Source organism: Vombatus ursinus, unplaced genomic scaffold, assembly GCF_900497805.2.
Source record: "Vombatus ursinus unplaced genomic scaffold, bare-nosed wombat genome assembly UNPS02014848.1, whole genome shotgun sequence".
NCBI lineage: Eukaryota > Metazoa > Chordata > Mammalia > Diprotodontia > Vombatidae > Vombatus > Vombatus ursinus.
In genome coordinates this window covers 1417808-1441848 of record NW_020954626.1, presented here as the reverse complement: position 1 = coordinate 1441848, position 24041 = coordinate 1417808, and the positions used below count along the sequence as shown (strand labels likewise).

General features: G+C 40.1%; 1 protein-coding gene across 1 annotated transcript in view; it reads right to left on the bottom strand.

Annotated features, from left to right (window-relative positions):
• SLC27A2 (solute carrier family 27 member 2) overlaps positions 1 to 23675 on the bottom strand; it is a 66975-nt gene extending 43300 nt beyond the window's left edge. The window contains exon 1 of the mRNA XM_027840853.1: positions 22832 to 23675. Within this exon, the coding sequence (XP_027696654.1) occupies positions 22832 to 23309 (478 nt within the window). The 5' untranslated portion in view covers positions 23310 to 23675. The remainder of the gene's footprint in view (positions 1 to 22831) is intronic.
• Between the last annotated feature and the right edge of the window lie 366 nt (positions 23676 to 24041).

The following is a 24041-nucleotide window of genomic DNA, read 5'->3' as shown; positions in this document are numbered from 1 at the left end:
TGGAGTGAACTACTTCTTCACCTCTGCCTCTAAGAATCCTTAGCTTCCTTCAAAGTTCAGCTCAAACTTCAAATCCCACATGGGGCTTTTCTTGACCCCCCAGGCTACTAGTTCCTTCCCCACTGCAATGAACCACTGAGGATTTGAAAGTTCTTAAGCCAAAGTCTTTGGCACCTTTAAATAGTCGAAAGGATGTGGTTTTATCAATGGAAATGCCAGTAAACAATATGCATTACCATCTGTTTAGAAACTGTACTGTAGGGATAATGGGGTCTTTCCATCTGACTTGCAGCTGAAACCTCTTCTATATGTTGCCTCCTTCTATTAAAATATGAGCTGCTTCAGAGCAGAGACTATCTTCCTTTTCTATTTGTATCTCAGTGCTTACACAGTGCCTTGTATCTAGTAAGTTCTTAATAAATGCTTTTCTTTCTACTTACTGCTACTGGAAGGGGTGTGTCAATCTATTCCCCTATGTTTCTACTCATGATCCCCATGACTTTCCAAACCAAAACATACCTGACCAGACACCACTCCCCCATAAGTGTTGTCTCCCAATATTAGGTTCCCTTAGGGCAGGGACATTCCAGTTTTGTATTTGGATTCCCAGTGCTCAGCACATACTATAGTAAATGCTTAAATACTTTTTCATTCATGCTTTCATTCATTCGGATGGGGAATCCTTGGTGAAAGAATTCCTTCTAATTGTGCAGGTCAAAATTCTAGTCTAAGAACATAGTGTTAATGAGATTGGGGTACTGAATGTTTCAGTGATCTGACTAGGGTTGCACAGACTTAAAACTAGCTCCGCCTGAGTGTGAGGTTAACTCTTTATCCATCACACTACACTGCCTCCCTATTCAGTTTTCTGTAGTCTGACCAAAAACAATTGATTAAGGAAGGAATTGATTTAGGAAGTTTGATTGATTAAGGAATTGATTTAGGATGTCAATCTGCAACTGTACATTTGCTGTCTGGACTTTTGGCTCTGTTCTTGCGATATAAAGGTTGCTTCTATGCTCAGTTGTCTTGCGTTGTGTTAATGCAAGTGAACAAATCTATTCTCATAGGGAAGATGACTTGACAGCCCAAGGAGATAGCTTAGGGCAACTCTTTTTAATTTTTTCTTTATGCTTTGTTTCTCAATTTTTCATGCATTGTGAATAAAATTTCATTGGGAAATGTCACCTATAAAATTGTATTTCTTATTATAGTTAATAAAAATATGCAATTTGTTACAAAACATAGAGGTATTGCTTAGAATAAGTGATTAATTTTGTATAATTGCCTTGATGCAAATAATAGGAGTGTGAAAAAGAAAATGAATGAATGAATGAAAATAACAAAGGGACAGCAAGTAAGGACCTTAATGTAACTGGCATCTCAACTTAGTAAAAGGAGGATGACTACTGGCTTATATAGTTGCTCTGAAGCAGCTCATATTTTAATAGGAGGAGACAACATATAGAAGAAGTTTCAGCTGCAAGTCAGATAGAAAGATCCCATTATATAGGCTTATATATATTTCATGCTATAAACTCCATAGGAAAGTGTTTTGTATTGTTTTTTGTTGTTGTTGTTATTCAGTCATTTTCAGTTGTGTCTGACTCTTTGTGATCCTGTTTGGGGTTTTCTTGGCAGAGATACTGGAGAGGTTTGCCATTTCCTTCTCCAGCACATTTTACAGATGAGGAAACTGAGGCAAACAGGGTTAAGTGACTTGCCCAGGGTCACACAGCTAGTAAGTGTCTGAAGCCAGATTTGAACTCAGGAAAATGAGTCTTCGTGACTCCAGTCCTGGCACTCTATCCACTGTGCCAACCTAGCTGTCAATTAAGTTAGGACCAAGTAAATAAGGAAGTGAGGGTAAGGTATTATATGTGAGAGGAATAATCAATGTTAATGTAAATAGTGTAAATAATTTAATTGACAGTCTATGGAACCTTTGTAGTTGAGAATTCCATACTTAAGTAATAAATTATGTTATGTGAATAAGGCTATGCTGTAACCACCAGTTCAGAATAATGAGACTGAGCTTAGTATATGAAACGAGACTGGGGAAGCTGCAAAATTAGGCCAGGTTATAATAATGGAGGATTACCATTATTTACACTGGCTGAATAACTCACAATAAAAGCTATGTTTTAGGAAGGGACAAATGACTGCTTCCTAATACAGTTTTAGAAGCCAAGTCAAAGGAAACACAATGAACTTGATCCTCAGTAGTAAATAGGAACCAATGTAGAAAGTATCTCTAGTTTAGTTATTAAGCATTGCCAATCACAGCAGAGTAAAGTTCAGCCTTCTAGCAGAATGGAAAAATGAAAAATTCAATCAGAGAAAAGAGCTATGACAAAAGATGGGGATTAGTTTGGGACAAGAAATGGTTAGGAGTCAAAAAGTCACTGACATCTAAAGTCTAGAGATTATTTGGAGGAACAAACAAACAATCCCTTACTGAGAGCTCAGTATAAATATATGTTAAGTCTTAAGCTAAGGCAGGTAGGTGGCGTAGTGGATAGAGTGCTGGGCCTAGAATCAGAAGAACCTGAGTTCAAATCTGGCCTCAGACACTTATTTGCTAGCTGTCTGACCCTGGGCAAGTCACTTAACTCTGTTTGCCTCAGTTCCCTCATCTGTAAAATGACCTAACAAAGGAAATTTTTTAAAAAAGGAAGGAAATGGCAAACCACTCCAGTATCTCTGCCAAAAGAACCCCAAACGGGGTCATGAAGCGTTTGACATGACTGAAGCAACTGAACAACTAGTCTCAAGCACAGTAGACCTTGGACCTTCCCACAAAAATGAATAAACACTCTTCATAGCTAAGTAACAAAATTAAAGAGGTAGGTAAAAATAGCATTTTTCAAGATAATAACAGTTGATAATAATGTATAACAATATATAGCATCATGAGACCACTTATCCATGTTATAAAATTTCAAGGGATAAAGAGGATAGCAGACATAGTGAATTTTTTTTCACCTCAGTTTTCACCAAAGAATAAGAAGAGATTCCTCTTCCTAAGCTCAAAAGAGAGATGTAAAGGGAAGAACACTTAATTTGAGGACCAGTGGACCTGGGTAGGAGTCCCCATTCTCCCTATCATTTCCTAGTTGTGTGACTGACCGACATCACCTGAACTGCCTGGAAACTAAAGAAAAAACAAAAAGTCTTATCCTAACAATGTACAAAACTATTACCTCTTTTTCCAAGCTACATAAGATGTTGGTTGCTGCGCATCAGCAAGCACATGAAGCTGGAGAAGATTCAGAAGGGCAAACAAAGACTGTCTATTCTCCAATGGATTATGTTTGCTTAAGTGTTCACTGATGTTGCCCTTTAACACAAATAGATTCCACCAGCTTGCCTGATGTGAAAGGGGAATGGATGTGCTGTTATATAAGGATAGACTAAAAATGAGGATTCCACTCTGTTTAAGAAAGGCTATGATCAAAGCCTATACCAAAATTGTAAATGCCATGAAGGAAAGATTCATGTGCAACACAGTGATCTGCAAACATCAGAGACTTAATCAATGTTTACTGAATGAATGAACCAATAAACCAGAAAGGTTTACCACATTCTAGAACTTTAAAATGAGGAGGTATTCCTCAAAGCTTGAAAAGTAGTCCCTGAGAAAAAGTAAGTGCTACTTGATAATAAACTTATGGAAATAATTTTCCCAAGAGGCAGTACAGGCATTTTAAGGTTTGGACAAATTCATGGATGACAATACCATGATGAATTATGAATGGAAGCTAGGATGGAATGGGGTACGTTTTGCTATTCTCAGTGAAAAAATTCTGAGCTATCTGCCCACAAAGTTTTCTCCAGTGTAACAATTCTTGGGATTAGTGTTAAAATACAGTGGTGCAGTAGATAGAGCACCAGCCAGGAGTCAGGAAGACCTGAATTCATATCTGGACTCGGGCACTTAGTAGCTGTGTGAACCTGGGAAGTCACTTAACCCTGTTTGCCTCAGTTTCCTCATCTGTAAAATGAGCTGGAGAAGGAAATGGCAAACCACTCCAATATCTTTGCCAAGAAAACCCCAAATGCAGTCATGAAGAGTTGGACACAACAATAACACACCAGCTCTGTAGAAACCAAAGTTACTTTTCCAACCTAAAAAACAGACTCAGAGATAGCTCACTGCATTAACCCCACCTGGAGGGTCTGGCCTCCAGAGAAGTTTGCCATGGAAAACTGTACAGTGTCCACAAACTTTGAAGAAGACCTATGCGCTTTCAGGAGATGGAAGAAAATGAGCAGGGGTAAATGCCTGTATACAGAAAACAGTGTTTGTCTTCTGTCCAGAGAATGGATGAAATTACTGAAGATGACTTAGAAAATATTGCCATAATTATTAGAGATAAAATCTATGATAAAGTTCTTGTAAGGACTTCGTTATCCAAAAATCATATTTAATATGAGATTCTTCTCATATTTGTCATGCAGAGGAATTGGTATTTGGAATCCTCTTTTGCATACTAATTTGCATCAGAGTCCAGAGAGTAGGCATGAAACTGGGGAACGAATCATCCCAACTCACAATAAGATGACTTTTTAGAGGAAGAGAAATGGATCATGTGTTGCTACAGTTTGGACAGATTTTCTACTTTGGGGACTTGTGCTCTTGACTTCTTTCCTCAATTCAGCAAGAATGTGTTGAAAACCTAGTATGTGTCAGGCACTGTTCTTGGTGCTGAGGATACAAGAGAAATACGAGACAGTTCCTGCCCCCAGGCAGCTTATCTGCCTATTTGGTGGAAAAAACATGCACACAGATAAATAAATAAAAAAGTATGCAAAGTTTTTAGTGGGAAGAGTGAACAAAAAACCCTCTCCCTTTTGTGCTGAGGGACAGCAATGTGTGGATTTAGCTTCAGGAAAGCTTCCTTTTGCAGACTCTTTAGTGCTCCAGGTGGTCTGGGAACTGACAAGCATAGGGTCAAGCAGCTAAAATGCCCAGAACCATCCACAGGGCTGCTAAGATAGCTGCATTAGCATCTATAGTCTATGTAAAAACATCTAATCAGCAGCTCAACCAGTTTACCTGCCCCAAGGCAGAAGATTTAGAGAGGTTAAGAAGCAAGGAAGTTTTTTATTAACCTCATAATCTCTGCCCTACCTTTACGGAGTAGAAAAAAAATCAATAAAGGTTTCAAGCATTATGTCTCATAATGGTGTTTCAAGACAATTATTGACAAGAATAACTGAGTATAATGCTTTAAAGTTTGCAAAGTACCTTACACATATTATCTCATTTAGTCTCACAACAACCTTGTGAAGTAGTTGTTTTCTTTTTTTAAAATCAGACCTGTGATTTCATTGGTTGTAGGGAAATCCTATTGATGAAACTCCCTTTACTCATGGAGTTTGGCACCTGTTTTTCAATTTATACTGTTAGAGAGTTGCCTGGGAACACGGAATCTCTAGGTAGGTACTATTGGTCATCTTATTCCCATTTTACAGGTGAGGAAACTGAGGCCTGGGGAGATTAAGTGATTTGCCTGTGATCATAAAGCTAGCAAAGAGATGGAATGAGAATCCAGGACCTCCGAGGCCTTCTAGTTCAACCTTCACACTTCAGAGATGAGAAAGATTGAGATCAGAGAGAAAAAGTGATTTGCCTAAGGTCACATAGAGTAGTAAGTGACTGAGGTGAGACAGGAATGAGGTGCTCTCACTTTGGTGCCTACTGTACTCCAGCCCCTAAGCCTTGCTGTGTCTCAATTTCATTGTTTTTAAAATTAATGTTTAACTCAAACCCATGCTTATCCATGTCTCATGCCTTCCCCACACCTATATATGCTCCCCCCTAGCTTTCCAAATTTTGAAAACAAAGTCAAGAAATATGAATTTTTTTTCTCTTCCCTTCTACCATGAAGTGAGCTGAGGTTTCATTAATTAGTTCCACAACTGTTTCTTCTATGAAGCAACATTTTGCTTAAAGCCTAATGTACTTCGGTCTTCATTAAGGCTGACCAAAGGTTAGGTTAATTCTATTGAGGCACAGGAAGGGGTAGCAGCATGACTGGGGGTAAGAAGAAAGGAGGACAAATTGACCCTTACCCCTCTCTGGCTGCCTCTCCTCTCTGTCTCTACAAAATTCTATGTCAGATACTATCACAGGAGTAGTGGATAGGACACCCAAGAGTTAGCTAGTTTGCCAAGTACAGAGTGGCTAAGTATAGCCCTATATGGGTATGGGAACAATTTTTTTTCCTTTCACGAGTGCCTCTATTTCCCCTTAAAATATCTTTCAATCTTTGAATGGTGCTATGTTCATACCATTCCTCAAACTCCTATTGACCTGACCTCAAACTTTCCTCATCTTAGCTTGAGTAACCTGACTCTGACTTCTTAGTATCCAGGAGACTAGACCTGTTATCTGATTTCTGAGACTTGAGGTAATCTGCAGTGAGTTTACCTCCACTGAAACTGCCTAAAAGGAAAATGCATCAGTCTCCCTGGGATACTCTCTCCTTCATCTTCCTGAAGTTGCCCATTTTGGCCAGAAGGGTTTGGGCAGTTGTTTAAGGTACCAACAAGTTGTTTAAGATACTGTAACAACCAGTGGAGGGTGCAGCAGCTGTTTGGTCTTTCTTCCCTTAGGTTAAGGACACATATCCCTAACCCAAGAAAGAAAAGGAATTACTCTCCCTTTTCAAAATTTTAATTTACTGATACCGTATCTTTTGCTTTTACATCACTTTCATTTCAGAATAGATGTCCCCTCCCTTACTCAATGAATCATCCCTTATAGCTAAAGAAAAAAAGTAATTCAGAAAAACTAACCAATATGACAACGTGGCCGTATGTGTAATATTCTATAAGTTCTCTTCCTCTTCAAAGAAGGGAGGGAGATATATTTTCTTTTTTTTTTTTTGGGTAGGCAATTGGGGTTAAGTGACTTGCTCAGGGTCACATAGCTAGTAAGCATTATGTGTCTGAGGCCGGATTTGAACTCAGGTCTTCCTGACTTCAGGGCCGGTACTCTATCCACTGGGCCACTTAGCTGCCCCTGAGATATACTTTCTCAACTATTCTTTGAGGACAAGTTTGATCATTACATTTACACAGCATTCAGTTGTTGTTTTGGTTCTTTCTATTTCCATTATTGAAATGACTGTGTATTTGTTTACATGGTCCCACTTACTTTGTCCTGCATAGTTCATATATATTTTCCAGGGCTTCTCTGAATTCTTCATAGTCATCATTTCTTGTGGAATAGTAATATTCCATTACATTCACGGACCACAATTTATTTAGCCATTCTCCAACTGATGAACATTTGCTCTATTTCCTTTGTCTTTGCTACCATCAAAAGTACTAATATGAATATTTTGATGTATATGGGAATTTTGGAACTTTAATCTTGGTGAGATATATGCCTAGCAGTGGGATCTCTGGGTCAAGGGGAATATCTTAGGGACTTTCTTGCACTATTCCAAATTGCTTTCCAGAGTGGATGGACAAATTCATAGCTGCAACAAGTGAAACATCAATTTTCAACAAACCAATTTGTACTTGTTTTCTAAACTGATCTCTTTCTGTTTCTTTTACTCAGATAAAATATGCATACTTCGGCATTCTCAGTGGAGCTCTCATTGTGAATCTTCCCTCAGAGGCTTTTTTTCCTGAACTAAGTATGTCAGTGAATCAGAACTTACGTACTAAAATAATTCTCCCTCTCCTCCTCTCTTTTTTACAGAGAGAAAAAAAGGTTTCCCAAAATAGGGTGGGAGGGAATTTTATGATTATTTCTATACTATAAGAGATCTACAGTTTCACTGATACAAGTACTCCTAACTTAGGGCAACCCATTGATCTTACCCTGTATAATTCTTATCCATGTCCTCCCGTAAATCCTTCACAAAAAAGACAAACCCAAACAAGCTAGAAGATTTTCTTTGGTTCTTTTGACATTTTGTAGGTAACTGTGAATCACTTGGACTATCCCTCTGTTTTCCCATATACCCTCTAAATAACTGGCCTATCTCCTTTTCTAATTATTCATTTCCTGGATGACATATTTTATGACATTTCTCATAACCAAGTCATGATGTTTAATATAATGCAGTGTACTCACATATACCATGTCTCTCTCGACTGCCCCTTGCTATATCGATAATTTTGATATTTGGGGGGCTGATGCTGGTTCCATGGTTTGTAGTCATGTCTCATCATGGAGGAAATACTAGTATTGAAAAGGTGTGTGTGTGTGTGTGTAAGGGAGCAGCTTGGGAATGCTGAAAGCACAAATATAATTGGTAAAATATGATAAAGATCCTTTTTTCCCCCATTCAATTCTCAGCCATGCTTACTGCTCATCTCCAGTGCCTCTACAAGATTAATGTGTTAATGGACTTCCCATCAAACTGTATGTCATAGTTTAAGAAATGGACCTTTTTCATCCATTTTTTTCTGTGTTGGTTGTTAAGTTGATCTCTTCTGAATGGTCTTGAATCTCATAGGGACAGCATTGAAGTACTCTGGGTTTGATGCAGTAAGCTTTCCATTAATTCTGGAAGCTTCTTGGCTCATCCTTCATAATCTGTCAAGTAGAGTTACATCAATGCCATCCAAAAACATGGACATCTGGAGAACTCACTATCTCTTTAGGACTACTTCCATCTGAACTCTTTGGAAGTTTCCCTGTTTTACAGCTTCTTTTACATTGATGATCACATGACAAATAACTCTGTGGTTGCATTCAACAAAGAATTTTGCATAATCTTGACACATACATGGCAGACACCTTGCTGGGAGAAAGCTTTCTAGGCTTGAAGTTACCACACCAAGTCAAATGCTTTTTTAAAGACAGTCAATAAACACAGAATGGTCTTGTATTCTCTATACCTGTCAGTCAACTGCGTGAGTATGAGAATATAGTCTGCTATGGAAAACTGTTTACAAAAACCTGACTGTTTCCTTTTCAGACTTTCATAAAGGATACCTTTGGTATGTATGTAACTCATTCTCATAAAGATTTTAAAGAGATGAGGCAGCTAGATGGTGCAGTGGATAGAGCACTAGCCTTGGAGTCAGGAGGACCTGAGTTCAAATTTGGCCTCAGACACATGATTCTCACTAGCTGTGTGACCTTGGGCATTTAACCCCGAATGCTTTGCCAAAAGAAAAAGAAAAAAAGATTTTAGAAAGATGAGAAAGAAGGCATATGACTCATGAGTAGCTAATGTCTTTCTCAACTGCTTTTTTTGTTTTTGTAATAACACTATAATTTTTTCCAGTTACTTCCAATCTTCCTCTAAAAAAAAAAATCAATCCTTCAACATATTACAAACTGATGTCACTTCCAAGATAGATTTTTTTTCTTGTGTGTACTTGGTTTGTTTCAACCATACTTCTCAACTTCACCTTAAGTACCATTTTCATTTCCTCATACAACACATTGAGCACTGAGGTGTTGAGTCCAAATGTGCTGATTTCACTGATATTGATGATGTGATTAGATAGCTATAGAACTTTTGGAAAATTGCTTCAATTTTCCATCTAGTTGTTATTCTCCCAATTCACAGGCCTTTGTAGCACATTTCATTAGGGTGTGCCCTCAGAGAATTTAATTTAAAAAATTTAAAAGGTGAACATTTACTGAATATTCAATTGTTAAGTACATTATTTTGATTCAGCAAACTAAAGAAACTAAAACCTTATTTTAAAAAAAAAATTAACAGCTAAACTTAACTTTAAAAATGCAAACTTTGCAAAGGATTCCTTTTAATCAAACTCTTCCTCTTATCCTATAATGCAGAAAAATCTTTTCAGCCTTATCCTCAGCTGAAATAGCATCTCTCCAAATGGACCATGCTCCCCCAACCCCTCACTTTGCCATGAAGGGCTGTGGGTAAAGTTTAACAAGTGGTGACCAGAGGTACAAACATTCTTTAAACATTTAATTTTTTTCCCCTTCCTTGAATACATCAACCAGAGCCCCAGAAGCATCTGAGCCACAGAAAAGAAAATGGCAAAAGGAACCAAAAGGGGAAAAATGTCTAAAATAAAAATGATTCCTCCCTGGATAGACGCAGCCGGCTGCAGTCTCTGGGTAAGAGTAAGGGACTCCCATGGGCAGGAAGGAAGAGGGCAGACAGCTCATCTGACCCCAACAGGAAATGAGTTCTGCCAAACTGAGATGTACCACAATAGGAGAGGTAGTGCTGGACAGAGTCTGGAATAGTATCATAGAAGGGCCCTAGACTATGAGATAACCATGTCATTAGAAACTCCTTTGGAGGAAGGAAGAATAGTGGAAGGGGTATTATTCCAAGTAGGGGCCCAAAGACTGGGAGAGCTGCCCCCACCCACCTGAATGGGTTCTGAGATCCCAGGCAATCCCACATAACTATCATAGGCGATTAATTATAGGAGTGTGCACTTGGACAAACTGGCCTACCCCATACCCATACCTGTGTCATTTTCCCTCATGTTCTTGGGATGATCTAGCTAAGTTTTGTCTCACACAAAGCTTTCCTCAGACTTATTTTCTTATTATTTTATAAGGTGATACTACTACATGCGATCACATGCCATCCTTCCTAATGTTTTATAAATAACTCAATACTCTGGACTTACATTGCACCTGGCATCCTCCACTAAGGTTCTACTTTAAGCCTGCATTGGGTTCTTCTATGATGCACCAGACTGCAGGCTCTGGGGGTTTTATTAAGTTATAAAGGCACCAAGGACAGTCCTGGTGATAGACTTTAGGCTGTCAAGGGACCAGCCTAGCCACAAAGGTGAAGATTGATTCATCCAGAGGCTGATGATGAAAGGTTAGCTACCACATGATAAAATCTTTGGCCATGACAACCCATGAAATACAGAAAAAAGAATATGACCTTCTGGAGTATCAAGAATTAAACAAATAGGATGACTGTGAAAAAATGTCTGAAGGTTAGAGTCATGCCAAGATTGAAGGCTCATCTGAAAAAGGCAAGAAGAAATTGCTGGTGTTGATACTGCCACTGGAGAAAGTCTGAAAAGTCATTCTGAAAAATGTTACTTGTAGGTGTGATCATGGATGTATTGCTTTTCTCAATGGCATAGAACTACAGTTGTTGATAACTTATTGGTTGGCAATTGTCAAGTGTGAATACCATCACATGGGATACATTCTAGAAGGGTATAACTCACCCCAACACTCCTTCAAAAGAAGTAAAAATATTTTTAAAAAATGGATTCATTACCACAACCAAGTTGTACTTTTGATTAGGTTAATAAAGTTAAATTCTACTTGGATAAATAAATCTCGAACACAGGGAAAAACAGAGGGAAATGTCATAACAAGGTTTTATACAAATGTACTCCTCATAAAGTTACCCTAACCAACTTGTTTCTTGACAATATACATACAAAGTATAACTGCAATGTCACAAACATAGACTTCTGAAACCAGACCAGTCCAGTCTACCATTCCATGACCCTTCCACTGAACTCAGTATTAGTGCTTGGATTAGGCTATGAACTTTAGCTACCTCAAAATTCCTCTCTCATCAATACCATTGGTCCTAAGGAACTGACTGTACCCTAGCCTAATGAATCAAAAGGCCTTTAGTTTCATGGAACAGCAATGGGTGGGGGTGCCCTTGTACCTTTATAAAGAACTGCTATCACATATTCCTTGCATTACTTGCCTTCAGCTTAAGACTTGGATTCTTTTTTTTTTTGAGAAACAACAAAATTTATTCTATTGTAGCTTGTTTGTATATATTTGTTTATCTCCCCAGAAATAACTTTTTGTGAGCTCCTTGGAGGCAGGGATTATCTTTTGCCTCTTTTTGTATCCCCACGGCTTAACATAGTGCCTGGCACATAGTAGGTGCTTAATAAATGTTTATTGATTGACTGACCCTTCTTGCAAATGTGTTTTCACCCATTTCATCCATCGAGGACCACACTTTAATCAAAGCTGAGTGTAAAGACCTTAACCTTCTTTGGTGTAAACTAAACACAATATCCTTTCACTTTTCTTTTTTTATTAACTTATTTTGATTTATGAACTATCTCTTTGATAAGCTTTTGAGTTTTAAATTTTTCTTTACCTCCTTCCCCAAGACAGCATGCAATCTGATATATCAGATTGTACATATACATTCCCATTAAACATATTTTCACATTAGTAATGTTGTAAGGAAGAATTAGAACCAATAGGAGGAACCACGAGAAAGAGAAAACAAAACAAAACAGAAGAAAAAAAAATAGCAAATAGTATACTTCAATCTGCATTCAAACTCCATAGTTCCTTCTTTGGATGTGGATAGTTCTTTCTTTGGACATGTCTTAGATCCTTGCATTGCTGAGAAGGGCTAAGTCTATCCATGTTAGTAAGACTTGGATTCTTAACTAAAATGTTAGGGGGCAGGAACAGTTCTTCTGGTAGCCTCCTCATTTTGCAGATGAGCAATGAAGTCCTAACTTAAGGTGCATGCACAAGGTCACACAGGTAGTAAGCCAAATATTTTATAAACATTTAATCACTGTTTCAAGGGATGTGCTTTCAGAGTTGAAACTAGGGCAAGGCAATGAGGACTTTGATTCCAATGCACCAAAATTTAGAAGGCAATGATAATACTTTTAGAGTCTTTTTAGCAGATTGAAACATAGGAGTTTACCACCTATTTAGCAAGAATTAGTAAAGTAGGAAGGTACCAGATGACCTCATGCAGGTGAGCTAACCTCTGACCTGCCTTATCTTGCTTCTTTCTGCAGTGGCAGGCTCCCTAGCTGTAGTCTGGGGTCTCTTCTCCCACAGGGCCTTGTGTCTTGAAGTCCAAGGTCTCTCTTCCGCCCAAGTACATTTGTCTTAAAAATTTGAGGATACATTTTTTGTTGCTTGATCCAGAGTATTTTTTGGTGGCTTTAACTCTTGATATAGCCAAATAAATGCAACAACCCAAATTATGATGCCACTCAATTGAACTTCCCATGGATATTTTTTTGTCAAGGTGTCAATTGCTAGTGCTAGGAGGGTCTACTAAAACTCAAATGTGTAGCTCTTACTGCTCACATTTTCTTTTTATTTCTGGTAATACATCTTCTTGGGGGATGGCCCCACCATCCTCAATCATTACCAACAATAATAAAAACAAAATGAACTAGAATAATAATAGTATATTGTAGTATACATAATAGTATATATAATAGAATATAATAATATATAACACACTATGAATATAATAATATGTAATAATTATTATTATCAATATCATGATTATCACTAAGAGAATGATCCTAAATTTGGCTGATTCTTTCAGATAAGACACATATTGTACTATTATTTTTTGTTTGTTTTTTTTTTTTTTAGTGAGGCAATTGGGGTTAAGTGACTTGCCCATGGTCACACAGCTAGTACGTGTCAAGTGTTTGGTCTGAGGCCAGATTTGAACTCAGGTCTTCCTGACTTCAGGGCCGGTGCTCTATCCACTGCACCACCTAGCTGCCCCCATATTGTACTATTTTATTAATATCCTTGAATCTTCATAACAATCATTATGATGCAGCTTATTCCACCCTGTATATCTCTCCCACTGAACTAATTATAGTTCAGTGGGAGAGATATACAGGAGAAGCTTGGCTATCTGGCTCCTCATTTAGAATTTATAGGATTATAGATATAGAGCTGGAAGAATCCATTTTGCTCATTTTCTCAGATAAGGCTACCTTACACCCAGAGAGGTTAAATAATTTGCCCAAGGTCACACAGGTAGTAAGTGGCAGCGGCAGGATCTAAACCCATGTCTTCTAATATTGGATCTAGTGCTCCTTCCATTGTACTAGTCTGCCTCCATAGATTCTCATATATAGCTTGGAGTTGGAAGGGTCCTTAAAGATCATCTACTTTAGCTCCTTCATTTTATTTATTTTTTTGTTCCTTCAGTTAAAAAAAAAAAGCTTTATTGTCATTTTTAAGGCCCAGAAGTTAAGGGAGCTGTCTAGTATTACAGCTATTATGGAGCAGGGCTAGGACTCAAATGAGTCTTCAGACTCCTAAGATAGAGTTCTTGCCATGATTTTCATGCATTTGCCAAGATCAGTTTAGATGAGATATATATGGTGGATATATGGCTCTGCCTTGGACCATCCAAGTTCCACTTGATGCTTGAACTATCTCATTCCTCAATCCTTCCTGCTTTGGTCTCATTCCCTTCCTCCCTTCAGCCCCAGCCTGCTCATCATTTCTAATCTTAAGAGCTAGCTAGCCTGATGGCTGCAAACCACTGCCATGATATTAACCGCACTGTGCTGGTGGGGCTGGAATCGTCAAGAAAGACTAGACCTGAGGTCTTAGGTGGTGAGGAGGCTGGGGGCTAGAAAGGATGACCTAGGAATGTGGCTGACCCTAGTAAGGGGGCTGAGCACTCATAGTCTCAGGGAGTAAATGATTCAAACAGGATGACAAGAGTTCTCAGTGAGATATTCCATAGCCAGTTCAGAGGCAGCAGAAGAGAGAGGAGGTACACCTAGTCTTTAAACCCTGATTTTGAGCGAGTCTACATAAAATAAAGATCAACCACTGTGAAAAGGGGAGGGAATCATTGTTGCCCATCCCTTGGCTTCTTGGGGCCCTTGCTCATCCCACAGGCTGGAAGGGACATTAGAGGTCATTGAGTTCAATCCCCCCATCTTAAAGAGGAGGAAAGTGAGGTCCACAAAGGGTAAGAAGGAAAGTGAAGGTTAATAAATGGAATATTGGCTCTGGGGATTCTGCACCCAAGAACCCAGTTTTATCTCTCTTTGCAGAGAGAGATTATTTTTCTTTAATGATAATCTTGTGCATGTTCATACAAAACCAAAACCAACCTCTCCCCACCCCCAAAACAAACCAAAGCAAACCAAAACCAACCACTACTATGCTCTATGTTATACCATTGACACTGGTAGACTGTAGGCCAAGATAATTGCTCCAATAGACACAAAGTGAGACATGGATTCAAATTCTGCCTCTGACACCTACCACCTCCATGACCCCTTAACCTCTCATTAACCTCTCAGTGCCTCTCCTCAGAAACAGGTACAGGTTCTGATCTGCGTTGGTAGCCAGAGTTTCCTCACTGGGAGTGCCCTATATTAGTGAAATCACAGGTCTGGCTAAAAAAAAAAATATTAGAATTTTCAATAATATATTTCTGTTGAGCTATTGAAATTATTTTGATTTGCCACATTGCTTAAATCCATGTAGTGAGTTTTAAAAAAGTTTCCTCCAAGATTGGTCAAGGCTTAAGTTAGGACTACAACTAGTATTGGTGTGTGGTCACAATGTATTTGCTACATGGATTTTCATCTTCCATGTAATATGTTCTCAAATATATGTTCCAACTTTATCCATTTCCCTTCAGCCACTAGACTCTATTATACTTGAGAATTTCCTGGATAAGGCTCTCAGTTAACCAAGTATTGACCAATTTGTCTACTACGTTAGTGTTGTTAAGTGCTTTGAAAACATTAAAGAGCTCTCTGTAGAAATGCAAGCTACTTATTAAAATTATTTTATCATCATCATCAGTAGGGGAAAGTAATCCCACATGTGATTTGACTAGATGATACCCTGTTGTCAATCATACCCTGCAGAGAGGTAGAATAACATAGTGTATTGAGTGCTGGATTTGAGGGCAGGGACTGGGGTTTTGGGGGATTTTTTTTTTTGGTCTTTTTTTGTATCTCTGCAACTAAGCACAGTGCCTGGCCCATAGTAGGTGATTAACAAATGTTTGTTGTTGAAATCCAAACCATGAAAGGAATAACAATTTCATTGAACTGTTGATTTCTTAAAATTCAATTCAATAAACATTTACTAAGTGCCTCCTATGTGCCAGTGCAGCTTACTTAAAAAAAAAAAATCTCCCTTCTTTTTTCCCACAGGATAGGCTATAGACAATTCATACTAGTGAAAAGGGCACTGGACCAATAGGTGGGAGACTAGTCCCAGCCCCACCATTCTACTAACTTTCTCCAGGACTCTGGATAAGTCAATTCACCTCTTTAGGCCCCAGTTTTCTCATCTGTGAAATGAGACAACTGGACTCAGAGGTAGATTATACAGTTGTCCCACTAGTAATGTGCCTACAAGCCCTCAAAAAATTGAAATAATTAACTTCTGTTCTTGGAAACTCTGCTGTACAGTAAATGTTTCAAATGTATACTATGGCCTGCTTACATACTGTATATTGATATATCTTCTCAAACTGAGAGGCAGCCGGGTGGTGCAGTTGGTAAAAGTATTGGATTTGGAGTCAGGAAGATGAGTTTGAATCCTTCCTCAGGCATTTACTTACTATCTATGTCATCCTGGGCAAGTCTCTTATCTTCTCAGCCTCAGTTTCCTCATCTGAATATGAGGCTAGCCTTGATCTACCTCATAGGGTTGTTATGAAGATCAAATGAGATATAACACACACACACACACACACACAACGTAGCGCTTTGTGAACCTTAAAGTGCCACATAAGTGCTAATTATTATTACTACATCCTGAAACTGTGCAGGTAATAAGGTCTTCTTATAAAGGTCCTCAAGGCATGGGACAATATAGGTGAAGGGCACTGTAATATTTAAAGCCCTTGGATGAGCAAGTCTTCACTACTTTCTCTAACTCAAGAGGAAAGCTATCTCATGGGTCCAGCTGTGGACCTGTTTCCTGACATGGGTTCAAGTTATGATCTTACTTAAATATGTATCTGTTGATCCTGGCTTTCTGAACCATCTTTGACATGTCATTTTTGTTTTAACCGATCTTGTTGGCACCTCCTGGTGAATGATTAGGACACCTTAAGTATGTGTCTAGTTTAATTTCTGGTTTTGAGGGCTCTGACAATTAAAGAGCTTAAAAGGAATAAAGAAGACAAAAAGGTAAATGTTAAATATCTGTAACAGTTCAAAAACTTCTTGATACTTGATAGATTTAGGGCACTTGATACATACGTATATACATGGATACCGGTTATTCCAAAACTCTTAGTGTAGCTTTAAGTTATTAAAGCTTATACACATATTATATACAATTAAAGCTTATACACATACACATGCAAACATATGTATATACATGTCAGAAAGGAAGCTAGGTGGCACAGTGGATAGAGTGCTAAATCTAGATGAAGTCAGAAAGACCCAAGTTCAAAATTCAGCCTCACTTACCATAGGGTAGCTAGGTGGCACAGTGGACAGAGTGCTAGGCCTAGGATCGGGAAGACTCATTTTCCTGAGTTCAAATCTGGCCTTAGACACTAGTTGTGTGACCCTGGGCAAGTCACTTAACCCTGTTTGCCTCACTTTCCTCATCTGTCAAATGAGCTGGAGAAGGAAATGGCAAACACTCTGGTATCTTTGCCAAGAAAACCTCAAATGGGGTAACAAATCGTCGGATATGACTGAAACAACTAAACAACTATAACAATAGCACATATCATCACACACACACACAGAAACTAGGTAGTACAATGGATAGAATGTTGAATTCAGGAGTTAAAAAGACTTGAGTATGAATTTTGTGTTAGAAACTTATTAAGCATGTAATCCTAAGTAAGACATTTAACTTCTCTCATCCTCAGTTTCCTCATCTGTATAATGGAGATAGTAATAGCACCTAACTGTGAGGATCAATGAGGTAACATATGTAAAGTGCTTTGCAAACCTTAAAGTGCTAGTATATAAATGCTAGCTTTTATTATTATGCATTTGTATTGAAAATGAATAATATATATGCGTGAATTTTAATATTTTAATTTTTGAATACACATTCAAATACTGAAACTATTTATAATTAAAATGATAGACCACTCTGTTTTCTATTTTAGAAAAAGTGTTTTTCAGTGGCACAGGTACTATTTTCCCCATTAAATGCAACAAACTATGATGAAATACTGCTTGGATTACTATTGCTTTAGATAATCTCTAAAGTCCTTTCTCCGCTAACATTCTATTATTCTCTGAAATTATTAAGTTACGTTGGACTCTTGGATTTTACTCTCTCACATTAGGCCCTCCTTGGTTACTAATTCCTTTGAGCGAGTAGCAGAACACAGGTTCTAGAAAAGGTTAGGTTATAGAAAAGGTAGTGGTGGCAGCAAATTTCAATGTTAATTTCCACAAACATTATTTGTTAAGCACCCATCATTTGTTCAAGCTCTGGTTCTAAGTGCTGGGGACATGAAGATGAAAAGCCCTGGCTTCCAAGGAGGCTCATAGATAATAGACTCAGAGTTGACCATCTAGAAAGTAGGTGTTATTATCATTCCCATTTTGCAGATGAGAAAAAAGATGTTAGGAGAGGTTAAGGGACTTGTTTAGGGGCACACAGCTAATAAGTGTCTAATGAAGAATTCATACTCAAGTCTTTTAGACTCCCAAATTCAACACTCTATCTATTGTACTACCAATTCTTCCTAATTCTAGGGCTTACACTCTATGCCTCGAGGCCACAGGTTCCCCACCCCTGCTCTATCCACTATCACACCTGGTAGCCTTCTTGTGAGGATAGGAGGTAAAAAGGGAAAGGAGAACCAATTAAAAGTGCTATGAGAAATTTGAGGAAAGAGGCAGTGTAGTGCAGTATCACTGTTCAAATCAGCTCAGAAGAGCTGAGTGTTAAATTTATGGTGTAAGCGCTTGCACCTTGAAAATTGGCAAATCAGGGCTTGATTTATTTTTTTTTTTTGCTGATTATATCTAGGGTTTATACTTAAAAGTGGCAGTGGAATGCAGATTCGACTTATACGTATGTAAAACATGCAAAATTTTTTTTTTTTTGGAGAACTGATTGTTAAACATTTACCAGTACAGCATTGTAGAGAGGTCACTTTCACTAGAGAGAGGTGGGTAGGGGAGACAGTCAGTAGAAGTTAAGATAACTGTAATCCTAATCAAAGCAAAACTTGTTTATTTTCATTCCAATCTCAGCATAATTATAACGAAATTTAAGGGGCTATTGCTATGTCAAGGGATCCATTCAACTAGAAAAGTTTTTCATTATAAAAGGAGTGAAAGAATCAGCATGAATGCATAACCAACTGTGAAAGTATAACTAAATGAATGACTAAAAATGCATTACCGGAGTATGAGCGCAATCAAGTGAAAGGGGGGAGTCACTTAAGACAAAGGGAAATGTCAGTACAACACAATTTATGCTTGCCAGACCAACTCCTTCCAAGACACAATTAAAATTAGGAGAGTAGAACAAAAGAAGCCAGCCATGCTAGGCAGTGAGTACTAAAGGAGATTGCTATCTTAGCCTTAGGCACTGGGCTACTCAGAGTCTAACAACAACCTAGGTTTAACGAAAGAGAATGAGTGTGGGAGTATAAGCTGCACAACCTTGGGCCCAGCTCTACTGGAGGGTGCTCAAGCCCCTAGTGGAAGTTGCCTTTCTACCCCAAGTTCATTTTGATGTGGCTCATAATCATTTCTGGAGCCCTATCAGCACACAATTTCTGTACTCAGTTCTGCTGGTAACATTCAATAAAACCTATGAAGTCAATGGTCCTCCATGTCCAAGTGCTTCCTCTCTTTCTCTACCTGAAAGTTCAGCTGACACCTCAAACTCAACTCATCCAAAACAGAATTTGACTTGACTGCTTTCCCCCTAAATATCCTCGTCCCCCCCCCTCCAATCTCTCCCCTTTCTGTCAGAGGCATGAGAATTCTTTCAGTGACTCACCTTTGACTCTTTCCTTTCCCCTACATACAATTAATTAGTTACTAAGTCTACCTCCACATCTCTCCCATGTGGCCTCTTCTCTTCCTTTTACATACACTTCGACCACCAAAGAAAGACCAGACTTTGAAACACTCTATAAATATGAGCTACCGTTATTATTATTAACCAACTACAAACTCCTCTGTTTGACGTTCAAAATATGGTTCCTTCCTACCTTTCCAGTCTTCTCACTGACTGCTACTTTTCCCACATGATACATACAGCTCATCCATAATGGCCTGCTTACCGATATACACACCATTCTCTATCTCCTATCACCACATCTTTGCACTGACTGTCCCCATGCCTGAAATGTATTCCCTTCTCAACTCCATTTCTTGGAATCCCAGATTTCCTTCAAGACTTGACTTGAGAGTTACCTCCTACATGAAGCTCTTCCTGACTCCCACCCCATCAGCCTCAAGCTGCTGGTTGCCATGTATTCATTTTGTATATTCCCTGTATTTTTGTTGTTGAGTCGTCTTCAGTTGTGTCTGACTGTTTTGTGACCCTATTTGGGGTTTTCTTGGCAGAGACACTGGAGTGATTTGCCATTTCCTTCTCCAGCTCATTTTACAGATGAGGAAACCAAGGTAAACAGGGTTAAGTGACTTGCCCTTACACAGCTGGTAGTAGGCAAGTGTCTGAGGCCAGATTTGAACTCATAAAGTCTTCCTGATGCCAAGCCCAGTGCTCTATCCACTGCACCATTTAGCTGCCCTAACAGTTACATGTGTACATGTCTCCTCATTAGAATGTAAGCTCCTTGAAGGCAGGACTGTCTCCCTTATGTCTTTGTCTTAGCACAGTGCCAGGTATGTAGTAGGCATTTAATAAATGTTTGTTCTTAGAATCCTAGACTTTAGAGCTGGAAGGAACTTTAGAGGTTATCAAGTCCAACCTTCTCATTTTACAGATGAGAAAACTGAAACTAGAATTTAGTGACATGACCATAGTCACACAGCTAGCAAATATTTGAGGTGAGATTTGAACCTAGGTCTTCCTGATTTCAACCATCACACCACACTACACAGCCTCAGTTGTTTGTTGTTGTTTATAAATTGATGTCTACAGCTCTACTTGACTAGACTATTATTATCTACTCTTAACCAACCTCTCCACACCATTCTTTAGACAGCTGTCCAAATAATATTCCTAAGGTACAAACTTGACCAGGTTGCTCCCTTTTTGAAAAAGTTTGTGGCTCTTCATTAGGCAATAGGGGTAAAATCTGAATCCTAGAATTTCCCCAGTTGTTTGTGCCTTCCAATCCCAATTAGTTTATATTTATACTATGTATATTTTCTATTTCATTATCTGTTGTTTCCTTCCAATAGAATATAAACTCCTTGAGGGCAGGGACTGTTTTACTTCTTGTCTTTATCGGTGTCTGACATGTAGTAGGTGTTTGATAGAGCCTGGTTGGATTAAACTAAACTAGACTGTCATTAAGGCTCATCACAACGTGGCTCTAACCTACTTCATTTCATATTGTTCCCTTTCATGTACTGTAGGTTTCTGACAAACCAGACCATTCACTGTTCATCTAACTTGATATGCTATTTCCTGCCTCCAGACTTTTGTATATGCTGTGCTCTGTGTGTGGAATACACTCCCTCCTTTCTGCCTTTCAGAATATTTATCTTCCTTCCTAATTCAACTCAGGTGCTGCCTTCTTCATGTAGGCTCCCCTAGTTGTCCAAACTCAAAGTGTTCTCTCCCTCTTAGAATACTTTCATGGTAGAGAGTCTCAATCACTCCCAGCTTACGCTGATCTGTGCACAAGCCACATGTTCCTCCCCTCTCCTCTCCCACATAGCACCAAGCTCCCTAAGGGCAGCAATTGTTTTGTCTTTGTCTGCACCCCCCACATCTAGCACAATGCCGGCAGGAAGCAAATACTTAATACATGATTATGGAATTGTCCAAAGGTTCAAATGAATCTGTGATCTTGTTGATCACAGTTTGGAAGTTCGTCTTGAACAATATCAATTACAACCCCCCTATGCCTGCCCATCCTAGGTTTCCTGTTCATATTCTACCAAAATTCACTACAGAAGGTCCACCCAATGTGTTGGGAGGGCTTCCTGGATTTCTCCTGATATCTGGAGTGTAGCAGTGGAGTACTCTGGCTTTCAATCACTAGGATAATACATAAACTATTCTGTCTGTTTTTTTAAAGCTCTTTACAACCTGGATCCTTCTTGCCTTTCTAGTCTTCTTACACTTTATTCACTCTAGGTACTCTATGACCCAGGGGCACTGTACTTGCTACCTCTTGCATATAACACTATCTCCTCTCTTTGTGTCTTTTTACTGCCTATCCCCCCATACCTGGATTGCTGGATTGCTCCTCACCTTTGCCTTTGAGTATCCCCGTTTTTCTTCAAGACTCGGCTTAAATCCCACTTTCTGCAGGAAGGCCTTTTCCCCTTGTTCTCCAAGCTTGTAAGCGCCTTGTCCTCTGCCATTACCTCCCATCTACTCTACACAGTTCTTTTATGTATCTAGTTATGGGCATGTTGTGTCTCCATTAGAATGTGAACTCCTTGGGCGAAGAAACTTTTTGCCTTTGTATCTCTAAAGACTAGCACATTGCTGATATACACACCATTGTGGATATACAGAGGTAAGAGTCAGGCCCTGTACTAATACTCTTATTTGCCCACAGACACTGTCCTCTAATACTCATTATAATGCCTGGATCCCAGCCCCTAACGTCTGTATTCATTCATTCAACAAATACTAAGCACTCAGACTTGTGCTAGGCCCTGGAAATACAAAAAAGGGCAAAAACAGTCTCAGTCCTTAAGGCAGAGGATAATGACATAAACACAGATAAGAAAATACAAAATACAAACAAACAATTTAAGGAGAAAGAAGGCACTGGCAACCAGAGGAATCAGGCTAGGCATTGTTGCGGAGATGGCACTTAAGCTGGGCCTTCGGAAAGAAACTGGGGATTTTTAGAGGCAAATTCTGCCACCCTTTCCCCTCCCGCCCCTCAAAGGCGATGCTTTTATGTGCATTTGTCTGATCTGTTTCGGGAAGGAAGGTACGTCCGCGGGAGGAAGAGGTGAGTGTGGTGGACGCAGGGCTGGGGGCTGAACTCACCCGGAGAGGACAGCAGCACTTTGGCCCCGCTGCACTGGAAGCAATGTACGAGGGACTTGGCTCGAATGTTGTAGTTGAGACAGGCCATGGCGCAGCCCAACTTGGCCATCCCCAGCCACAGCCAAACATAGGCCGGTTCGTTGCCCAGAAAGACTGCGACGCAGTCTCCCTGCCGAAGTCCGAGGCAGTCGTGGAGCATACGCGCCACCTGGTTGCTCCGTCGGTCCACCTGTGCGTAGGAGAGCGTCTCATCCTGGAAGAGCAGGAAAGGCTTGTTCGGGGTCTGGCGCGCCCGTTCCAAGAAGGCGCTCAAGATGGTGCGCACCGGCCGGCGTCTCGAGTAGCTGCGTACCCTTCGGGCCACTCCGGCCACCTGCAGGAAGTACCTCGTGTCTTGAAAGAAGTAGGGGCAGCAGAAATTCATCAGTAGCGGGAGGAGCAGCAGCCCAGCCACGGCCGTGTAGATGGCGGGGAGCATGATGGTGGCGATGCCCCCTGTCCCCGAAAGGGCAGCGGGCGAACTCCGGGCGTGCAGCGCGACGTTAGGGGCGGGCGAACTCCGGGAGATGGGTGGCTGGTGCGCAGGGGAGTGGGAGGGAAGGAGCGAGGGCGGGGAGCGAGCTCCAGGGAAGCCGCGGGACAGCGGGCCAGGGAAGACTAGGAGACTAGCACTCGGAGACCAGCGACGGCGAGGTGGGGGGCACCAACTCCAGGGGCGCCTTCGGAACGTGAGGGGGTGGAGGAGAAGAAGGATGAGACCTGGTGGTGGAGGATGAGCAGAGCGCGTAAGAAGAGCGGATGCCAAACCGGTCGCGCCCCAGAGGCGGAGAAGACAGAGGGGCGAGGTCGGCTTGGTTTTAGGCAGACTCGCCGGGGGAAGGTGGAGCTCCTTGGCCCTCCGGGCGACCCGCGGGGATAGAGTCGATGAAAGCCCCGCCCACCCGGTAGGGCGGGCGGCTACCTGCGCTCAAGCTCAGTGCTGCAATTGGGCTCTGGCTGTCTAAAGCACTCCAGCCCTGATCTGGGAGGGGAAGGTCGGCGTTTCTGGGGTCTTTGTTGGCATCCTCCCCCAAGAGCGACCGCTTTCTCTCCAGCTGGTACCATGATCTTGTACCAACCTCCTTCCCAGGAGCAAGGTGTTTCAGCTCTTTGTTTCCTTTTATTAGAGACCTGTTCTTTTTTCTTCAGTTTCCCCAATTTCTAAGGGCAC